The following is a 10,626-nucleotide window of genomic DNA, read 5'->3' as shown; positions in this document are numbered from 1 at the left end:
AGGGTTTTTGCAAAGATAACCGCTTGGTGTAAGTAGGAGAGAATATGTACCAATAATGCAGATGTTGTGGTTTGCTTATGGGGTAGGATGATCCACATACACGTGCTGTTCTTCTGCCACCAGCTGCAGAAATGACTACTGGTCCATTCTGCTAGATTTTCTCCTTACCCAGCTGCTTTGCTTTGTAGTCCTTGGGGTGTACAAGTCTCAGGAGGCTACATTTTGTGCCTGAGTGTCCTTAATTTAATGTTTAGGGGCAACTGTTCTTTCCTGGCTTTGCTAACTGCAGCAACTTGACAGAAAAGCATGAATTTTTGTAAATTGTTTAAGGATCTTTTCCCTCCCTGTATATATAAAAAAAAACCTATTAAAATAAACATGCTAGGAGCTGTAATAAGAGGACTTTGTTACCTCTCAGAAGTTGTGGCCTGATGCTGTAAGTGGAGCTGTCAGTGGGGCTGTCTGGAGAGATGGAGTCAGTTCTCTGGTGAGCATTTTGATGGTCTGGGATACACTGGTGTATGTTACCCACTTTCCTGAAGAAATTCACACCCTGATGTTTGGGATCACTGGAGAAAGGAACAAGGACAGCTAAAACCAACACGAAGCTGGTGAACAAGAATTCAGTTAGTCGAACCGTACCCAAGGATACGGCCCTGGAGTCAAGAGAAACTTGCTGTGCAGCCTGGGAATGTAAAAACTGTCTGGTTGTGTCAGGAGATTGTGCTTCCAGGGATCAATTACTGCTTTTTAATTACTGCTTTTCCCCTACAACTCCTAATCTCTTGTATTTAGGTTTGCATTGATCGTTAATCAAATTTCAGAGCAGGTGACTCTACAGAGCAGCAGGTTATTTCCATCTGCCGGGTAAGGCTGGGTTTGCACTGGCCAAGCTGAAAAGGGCACTGTCACCTATTTTATCTTGGCAGTAGGTAGCTTTTTTGGTTTTGTGTGACAGCACAGGTAAGAAGCTTGAAAACGAAATCCCTTTCTCTAATAGCCCTTGTCACTGTCTAGGAAAGCAGCAGGCAGGAGGCATCTAGTTTGTACCTCCTCTCTCTGCCCCAGCCCTATTTTTGGTATAGCAAAGCTGAGCTCAGGGGACAGGTAATATTTTAAGAGTCAGCAGCCAGGACTCACTTTCATGGTTGCTTATCTTTTCCAACTAACTCTTCAGGTATATTTATTTCTTAGTAATTTCAATGGAATAATTGTGGAAAAATGCAAAGGACAATTTTACAGTTTCAGTAATAGCTTAGATGAGGCTGCGCCATCACTGCGGAACCACTGTGGCTTTCACCAAAAACACCTCCCTCTGAAATGATGTATGACTCAAACCGGGTGTTGCTTCTTAATTGGTGTTAGCAGCTGGAGAAACACTGTGCAGATCCTGCAGGTTCCTCTCCTCTGTTGCAGACCATTTCCTTAGTCTGTTTTTATATTAATTACTGACCATATCTACAATGTCTAATTCATACAACACCAGAAATCTTATTAATCTTCCTTTAGGAGCGCCCTGGTGGGAAGCATGTACAAACCTGCACGCGCATCCCAGGTGCAGGGAGGGCCCTTGCTGGGGTTCGGAGTGTTGCTCTCCTACTGGCTATGGACCAGTAAGATCTAGTACACGTGTTTATTTCTGCATGAAAATTCTCTATTTAATATTGAAATGATAATTGTGATACTAATAAAACTTTAAAGGAAAAACTGAGATATGAAATTCCGTACGTCGTGAGTTTGGGTTTTTTGTCCTTCAGTGCTGTCAAACTTACCAAGGAATATATCAAACAAACAAAAGTAAGAGCAGTTTTGTTTGAAAAGATCGTGAACAGTTAAAGTAAGCTCTCTCCAGCAAGCAGTGGTAGCAGAACAATCCCTTAATAAATCTTAAAAATGAAGTATACATTTATTGGGCTTAAAGTTCCAGATGAATCAAATATACATTCAAAATTTAAATTGTGTGATTAGTCTCCTTAGGGAGGAATGTGGGAATCCTGAGTAATGCAAGGACTTGGAACCATATTTTAAAGGTGAGCGTCTAATTAGTAGAGTGGTGCAGTGAATCTGTTTTGAAACATATTATTATTTGTCAGGAGAGAACTTGGATCTTCACACTTCTCACATAAACAAAGGGAATCAGTCTTTGGCATGCTTGAAAATTTGGTAAAGGATCAGTTACAGTTTTGCTTAATACGGTGTTAAGTTAATGCTTAATCTCTTTTCTGACTATATTACGAAGTGAATGGGGTCTGCAAGACAAACCCATGCTTTAGATTCCAGCTTGTGCCAGAACGGCTCCTCTTGTGTGCGTCTGGTCTGCTTGTCCGTCCCAAGTGTCCCCTCCAGATGGGAGAGGTGAGAGGAGGGGATTTTTCTTTCAAAAGAACTTTTTCAGCTATCGGAGTTATTTATACTGACTGGCTACCTGAAAGCAGGGGTATAAAGGATTGGGTAACGATTTCATTATATGATGTTTTATAGCAACCGGTATTCAGCTTTATAAATGAACTGTTCTCTTCTGTATGGCAGAAAAAGGTTTTTATAGTTGGCAGGCTGCTCGTAATATTCTAAGGATTATTAAAGTAAGCTGTAGTTGTCGTATAATGCACATTATAATAGCGAGTGGTTCTACATTAATAAGTCTTGGGGGAGGATATTATTTCAGAATGTGTATTCACATACGGATGGAATTTGAGTCTTTTCACCCAGATCAGAATGACATTCACAGAAAAGGCCCCTGGACCATCATCCCAGTGAGTTCCTTATGAGTAATAAAGTAGTGAGAAGAGAAAATTTCATAAAATTCATTGGAGATTTTGCAAAAAAAACCCCAAAAAGGATGTTGGGGTTTTTTTTCCTCACCTCCTGACTTTACATCTGTAAGCTGAAGTTGTTCTTGTCTAGATTAGTTATTTAGGCTTCCTGCTAAGCACCTCACCTTGGAGATGAGAAAACTGGGAGGCAGCAAGGCTGAAAGATGTGTATAGTGACGGTGAGCATTGTAATAGGCAGCAATGTTATGTTGCAAGGCTGTCAGAGCTGCAGAAAGGCCAGGCCACTTTCTGGATCAGTGTTTGAGGGCTGGTGAGCAGTAAAGCGTATGTGGCCCTGATGCAGCTGTATGTGAACCAGTACAGCTGCTTTCAGACAACACGTTTCAAGACAGACATTTGCATATCGAAGGGATTTCAAAAAGCTGTGGGAACGGCTGGGGAAATTCAAATTGAACTGTTATGTTTGCATTAATTAATTAGGCAGCAACCGCAAGGAGTGTAAGTGCTATACCTACTGACGTTAAAAAAAGAAAAAGTAAGAAAGACTTAGGATAAACATAGCTAGGAAGACGTTTGTCTCCTTTGTTGGACTGAATTAACAGATATGCTGTTGATCTAGTGTTAAAATGCAAATAAATATCCCAGAGAGGCACACTGAGAGCATTGCATTAGATGAGGAAGAAAATTCAGAGATGGAAATGGAACAAAGCAGTAAATAGTGGAAAGCAGGTGGCTGTAGACAGGATCTCGGGGACAGCAGTGAAGCTTTAACCTCTGGAACTATTAGACGTTACAAATTATTTATCTCACCTTTGACCTTCCTGAAAGGATAATTTGTGCATGTTGGTGCAATTACTAAAACCAACAAACAAACAAAAGCTCTGATAACATACTGCTGATATGTGGCGCAGAAGGATCTTAAAATAATCTTTATCCAGGGATTAAGAGTTTCTGATCTACCACTGACCTGTTTTCAGAGTATTACAAATGCGTTGCACTTGGCAAAAACAAGATGAAAATGCTGTAAAACAAGAGAAAAGCAGATTTACAGCAGCATAAGTAACCAAGGTAAGTTGCATTGATGAGAAAACTTCTAACAAAAAATCATGCTTGATGAAACCTCCTTTTTCTAGGAGAGAACCCAAAGTGTGCTTGGGAATCTGCATGCAGAAACACAGTGTCTGGGCCTTTTAAGCCATGTGTGAAAATGTTTATTTTCATTAGAAGTGAAAAATGCAGACCTCCAGATACCCTCTATGATTTCCTGCCCCCCCCGCTCTCCAAAGGAGGAGGAGCCAGGGTGAGATGGAGACACAAACTCTGCTGTAGTCCTTGAGTCTAAATTAATGCTGTTATTTAAGGGCTGAATAAACATTAGGAATTAATGACTTCTGTGCACAGAAAGCCAGGGAGACTTGTGCTGACACCATCTACTTTGTGACCAAGAAAAAAGTTGTGTATCTCCAGGACTGCGGCCATCTGAGATGTTTCATCATTACTAAATTCATATGTGAAAAAAATAATTGATTAAAGTAAATTAAGTGCCAGAAAATTATTTTTATTTCATTGCCTGACACCAATACGTGGATTTGATTATTTGTTTTGGCCTTCTTTTAGGTTTTTTTGCATGGAGGAATAGAGTTAATGTGAAATTTCATCTTCGTTTGAAACACCCGACATCTTTATCAAATGATAAATAACATGGACTTTGGCTAGAAGTTCAGTATTTCATAATTTTGTCTGCAGAAACATTTTCCGTGGTAGATAAGGGAAAAGTGAGACACCAGAGCAATAAATTCATGCTCATCTTTGGAATAAAATAATAATTACTTGGGTAATACAATCTTTTTTATATTTATACATGTCAGGGAGCCTCCAGCTACAAACATAAGTTGACTGGAGTCTCGAATCCTAACGTCGTTACCCTTGAATATCCACGCTGGAGTGAGCGGGACCTTGCCTTAACGTGGGTTGATAAAAGTAGCCATTATAAACTGTGAAAGATTTGCAGAGGGGTGATAAACCCGCACAGGCGGGGCTGCACTCGCTCCTTACAGGCGTCTTGAAATTATTGTCGGGTGAGCTTAACTTCCAAAAATGCTTCAGAGATTTGATAGCGGAGAAGCCAGAGGATGCAGCTGCCAGCATGGTGATGCGGCGGTGGCTGCGTGCGGGGCCGGCCGGGGTGCGTGCCAGTGGGGCTACTGGGGGCTGAAGGAGCCCAGCTTGACTGATGGTGGTGGTCAGGGTCTAGGTGAGGGAGCACTTCATGTGGTCCACCTCTTACTTTGACGCCTCTGGGGATACCGAATGTCGCTTCAACAAACCGAGTCAGAGAAATCTGGGCTCTCGTATTCTCACGAATAAATAGTTCAAAATATTTTTAGAATCATACAGGTATAAACACACCTTTTCTTTTTATCTGTCGGAGGGGAGAGGACTGGTTTGAAAAGGTCATTGTCGGTGTACCCTACAGTTTGACTCTCCGCAATGTGTGCGGCTGTATTCTTCCATTTTACTGGTATGTTTGTATCCAGTGGACTGCTAGCTCAGTTTGGGCAGGCTTTTAATAGTAATTGGGAGGTGAGATTAAAGTGCCACCAGACAGGGTGTTAAGGAAGTACACCAGATCATGGGTGCTGAGCGGTCACTCTTTTTTATTTACAGTAGTACAATTTATGCATTTTTCACAACAGCTTGGCAGCCACACAATCCCCAATTTTTTATATTCACAAGCATGAAGACTTCATGGTGAAAGACAGCACCGTTTTCACCCAGAGTTACTCATCTGACAAGAGATTTCTTGTCTACTATGTGAAATTGTAGAAGCCCACAGCTGGCAACTATAAATTCCTGCCTTAATGGGTTATGTCAGACATGTAGCGCAGGGTGGTGGCTCTGCGGGGAGGGAACCTGAGACAGGACACCAAAAGGAGGAGTGTTTCCATACAGTGCTGGCGGTCAGGAAAGCATTTGTGTATTTGGCATGGGAAGGGGGCCCCGGGGCGTCCATCAGGCCCCTCTTCTTCAGGTCTCTGCAGGGAGGATGACACCCGTGGGAGAGGGGCACTGCAATAATGCAGAAATGGGTTCCCCAAGTACACAGGCCCTCGGTGGTCGCTCGCAGCGAGCGCCTGTAAAAGACTAGAACAAGGGAATGAGGTTTTGTTCTTGTTTGGCCTATTACAAGCTTAAAAGTTGTGTTACTGTCCAAAAACTTAACCGAACCAGTCAACAGTTGGATAGCGTGACTTATTTCTCATTTCAGAGTTGTCCAAATGTGATAGTTTTAACTCACAACAGATTGTTACTTAACTATAGTTTCCTTTTGCTGTCTAATTTCTGCTGAGATATCAGTTTGGATTGGTTTGCTGTTCATCTGCTATAGGCATTCACTATCAGTTGTCCCTGCTACTTCCAGACATTTTGAGAGTTTCTTGAATCTTTTTTCCTCCTCCTGTTTTTGTCTTTCCTTGTATTTCTGCATTATCACTTGCAGTCATGGTTTTGCCAAGGGGAGCTGTATGAAATACAGTAGCCTCCTCTCCTGCCCTTATTAGCGCCAACCCGTGCCATGCACGTAGTTAGTTATAGTGCTCCTCCTTTTTTCTAAGATGGGAAGGAGGGATATGCTAAGTGTTCTGTACATCTTTGTAACAAATAAGGGAGCTAGCAGTAATGTCTTCTGCTATTGATTTAATAATCTGTCCAAAGAAGTATAGCAAAGCCGGGGGGGGGGGGGGAGTTACTGATAGTTTGTGGTGTTAAGTTCTTGAAACATAAAACCAGGACTGGGCTCTGCCTCGAGCTGATGTGTTCAGTACAGAGAGAGGGTCTGCAGCATTCAGGAGGGGAAAAAATGCTTTATCTTGTTCGCACTAAAGTTTGCCAAGCCACTTCATGAATACTGTTATATCTGACAGGTCATCCCTAGCTTCAGCTGGTGCTTTTCCCTATTCAGACAGCGATTAGAAAATACTTCAGATAATTTAAACCATTAAAAGGCAGCTGATGTAGAAGAAATCTGTGATTCTGTGAAACACAGTTGAGAGTAGTCAGGAAATTAATCAAATTTACAGAACCGCTGGCATTTTGTCTTTTGAACCTTGTCATAATTCCTCTGAGTTCTGCTAGGAAATCAGAGGGGGAAATCCTAGTGTGGCTAAATTAAGAGAAGACTGTGAATTTTACCCCACAGCTGAATTGCGAGTGGTAGGCACTGTGTTGAAAGAATTGCCCCGTAGACTTGTATTTTTGATTAGCATTTCACATGAGCAAGGACTTCTGCTGCTGGGCATCCCTGGAACTGGCCAGCGAGAAGCTGCGTGCTCCTCGGGCTGCTTTCTCCTGGCCTTCTGGGAGTCCTGTCTGTCTTTCCACTTGCCGTGCTTCCCAGCAGTGAAAGAAGAATCACTTTATCAGGCTTTACAAGTGCGACATTACATGTGTTAAACCCCGTATCGGGACTTTGCCAGGGGTTGGTGTCAGCTGAACACTGCACTAGACCATTGCCAGAGCCGGCCAGAAGGGAACAGGAGAGGGGAACGCAGCTGCATTCCTGCTGCTGGAAATACCTGGAGATGCCCACAGCGGTCCGTGCTCTGTAAGGACGTGCATGTTTCAGAAGGTGGTTGCTGTCACAGGCAGCAAAAGCCCACGTTTTCCCCGCATCACTGAGGAGCGAGTGGGAGTTTGGCAATGGGAGCTTTGTCAGGTGATGCGTGCTGCATCGGCGCTTCCTGCGGTGCAGCTGCATGCCCTCCTGCAGTCTGCTTGTTTTGCAGCAATGTCCTCTGAAACATCAACTTTTGCATTTTTCAAACAGATGAATCAATGCTAGTGTGTCTCCGATGCACCAGGTTTATTTGCAGAACACATCTATAAGTTGAATTTTTTTCTGCTGTTTAAGTACCACCATTAAAATCGACCTATTGCAAGAAATTCTCTCCCTATTAACAGTAGAATTATGGCTACTAGCCAATACTGCCCTAATAGTATTTCCTGTTCAAAATTTGTATTTATGTCCAAAAAAGTGCTTTAAAAGCAAGTAAAATAAGTACCATGTTAATATAAGTGTTAGTGAAAATATCTAATCTAAAGTTTGTTGAAATTCAAAAGAAGCTTCTGAGAACATGGCAGAGGAAGGACTGTGTAATACACGTTGCCTATTTTTTGTTTGGGAAATACGTAAACATACAGAATTTGAAGTCCAGCTTGGGACAACTTGTAAAGTCATATTAATGTATGAGAACAAATGTAAGACTTGGATTACTTACTTAAGCTATTCTTTTTATCGTCCAGGTGACATTTTTTTAAACACACAAGAATTAAATCTACAGTTCTGGATTGGAACTTGTGTGATCTAGAACAGTTCATGTAAATTTTAGTTATTACAGAACCAATAAAACCTTCCTCTCTAGAACTCTTAAGAATAGGCACTGTCCTCATCTTTGCAAACAATTCTTCCTAAATGTAAAAAAATCTACTTTTTGTTGCAAATACTGGGGGGGTTTCCTCAGCCATTACATTGTTCAATTCAGTACCTTAGCAGTTCACCAGGTGGCTGTAGGGTTTATTTGCCTGCTGTCTTGTGGAGTTTGTTGTACATGTATTTCATGTAGGAATGATTCCTGGAGATAGAAAGCTTTTGCAGAGAACAACCACGAGCAGCTCCTTCCTCAGGATACTGGCCTCAATACTTTATCCCATTCTCAATATAATTATAGCCTCAAAATTGCAAAGTAGGAGCGGGAGATTATACAAACATTTGTAGGACTGAGAGGTGGGACTGAGAGAGAAAAAGTTAAATACATTGCCTGTACTGTGCTACAAAATGCGAGGAAAACCTCTGTGTTTCTTTTTTAACTGTAGTATTTTAATTTTAGGAGCAGGTCCCTGTTCCTGTTTATCACCCGACTCCTAGCCAGACTCGGCTAGCAACACAGTTGACAGAAGAGGAACAAATCAGAATAGCGCAGAGGATAGGCCTTATTCAGCATCTACCTAAAGGAGTCTATGATCCTGGAAGAGATGGCTCCGAGAAGAAGATCAGAGAGTAAGTTACAGAAACCAAACTGTGAACTAATATTCTGCCCTGGAAAACCTGATCTTGTCCTCCTGTTTTTGCCTTATTTTCAGGGACTGTAATTTAATGTAGCTTTCAGGAAAAAAAATGACCCTGCAAAAGGCTCTTTCTTTTATCCTCGCTTGTTTTCCTGTTACAGGTGAAACTTACTTTCCCAACCCATGTAATTCATGTCCTTACATGTGTTTTCTCCTCTTTATCCTCTCTTCGTGGGGAAATAATTTCCTGTTACTTCCTCACCTGTATGGCTCCCGTTTACCATTTCTAGTTTTATGCGCTCTGCGGAGCCATGCCCACAGAAGGCTTCCAGCCCTCACTGACATCGTAACCATGGGCACACACATAGACTACAAAGGAAGCACCAAAAAATCTAGTGCCTGGTGGAGCCAGCACTGACAGAGCTAAGAACTCCTCACAATATCAACAAGTACTAAAAGTTTGACTGACTCAAACATACCCAGGAGTATATATTGCACTACTTCTCATTTCTAGTGTGGTAACAGCAGCTTAAATATTTTTATGATTTTTTTTTTCCCCTAGATGTGTCATTTGTATGATGGACTTTGTTTATGGGGACCCTATCCGATTTCTGCCGTGCATGCACATTTACCACCTGGACTGTATAGATGACTGGTTGATGAGATCCTTTACCTGTCCATCCTGCATGGAGCCAGTGGATGCAGCACTGCTTTCATCATATGAGACTAACTGAGCCAGGGTTTCTCCACTGAACCTTTAAGGAGACCATCCACTTTAATGGGTTTGATCCTTTTGTCATTCAGCCCAAAGAGCCGGGAATTAGGAATTAAGATCATGCACAAAGTATACATTTCCTAATAAATAAATAAAAAATATTCCTGAATGGCTGCAAATATTGGAAAAAACATAGTATTTTAGAGACTATAGAAAAGTAGGTTGTTATTTTTAATGTAAAGCCTTGACCCACCATTGTCTTTTAATGTTTGTTCTTACACCCATATATAGGAATTGTGTAAAGTGTTACAGCAACTGTAAGTGTTTAAACTGCGTGTATCCAATTTTATTAGCAGCAAGATAAGAGTATTTTTTTCCTAAATAAAGTAACCAGTTTTGTTCTGATTCTTTTCACAAGTCCTGGCATTTGGGTCAAGGCTTTATTGAAATCTACATTTTATAACACTGGCACAAAGAAATAGTTTTAAGCTTGTTTGCACAGTTCTTTTTTTTTTTTTTTTTTTTGTCCATTGGAGATGGAATTCATTGCCTTAGGTCTTTTTAATAGTGTATTGTTATTGTTGGGCTGGCTCTATGCTTGAAAACCAGTTTATTTATAACCTGTTAAAAGTGCTATATTTTGTTTGCAGTTAGGAATATGCAGACTTCAAAGTGATCTCCTAGCTTGTAAGCAAACTGAGATGCATTATCCCTTTTCTACAAGTGATGCAGAATATGAAGATATGAAACAGTCCTACAGTGAAATTACGGTTTCATGGTTTTTATAACTTGCTTTGGTTTTAATGAAACAACAGTCCTTAAACTTTAATATGTCACCTTTAACTTGATCAGGTTAAAAGTGGGCCAGATGGACAATAAATAGTTAAACTACCCTGACTGAAAAAAGAAAAAAATTTGGAACTACTGTAGTGGTAGTGTTGATCATTTACTTATTCTATTTTTTTTTTCTCCCTAAAAATGGTTGTCTTGGATCATAGCAAATGGATACTGCATCTCTCGTTCTTGTAGTTCTTAGGTTATCAGAAGTTAAGAATAAACATACTGTATCTCAGT

The 10,626-nt window shown here is 41.0% G+C and overlaps 1 protein-coding gene across 1 annotated transcript; it reads left to right on the top strand.

The window, feature by feature from the left end:
• The first annotated feature begins 4,871 nt into the window (after positions 1 to 4,871).
• Positions 4,872 to 10,626, top strand: RNF11 (ring finger protein 11). Its single transcript, XM_010582706.1, has 4 exons — positions 4,872 to 5,028; positions 6,973 to 7,205; positions 8,660 to 8,829; positions 9,400 to 10,626. Exons 1-4 carry the CDS (start codon positions 4,872 to 4,874, stop codon positions 9,569 to 9,571), a joined length of 732 nt encoding a protein of 243 aa, XP_010581008.1. The 3' UTR covers positions 9,572 to 10,626.

Source organism: Haliaeetus leucocephalus, unplaced genomic scaffold (genome assembly GCF_000737465.1).
Source record: "Haliaeetus leucocephalus isolate CR32 unplaced genomic scaffold, Haliaeetus_leucocephalus-4.0 Scaffold848, whole genome shotgun sequence".
Taxonomy (NCBI): Eukaryota; Metazoa; Chordata; class Aves; order Accipitriformes; family Accipitridae; genus Haliaeetus; species Haliaeetus leucocephalus.
The sequence above is the reverse complement of the archived record's forward strand: the minus strand, read 5'-3'. Positions and strand labels throughout refer to the sequence as shown.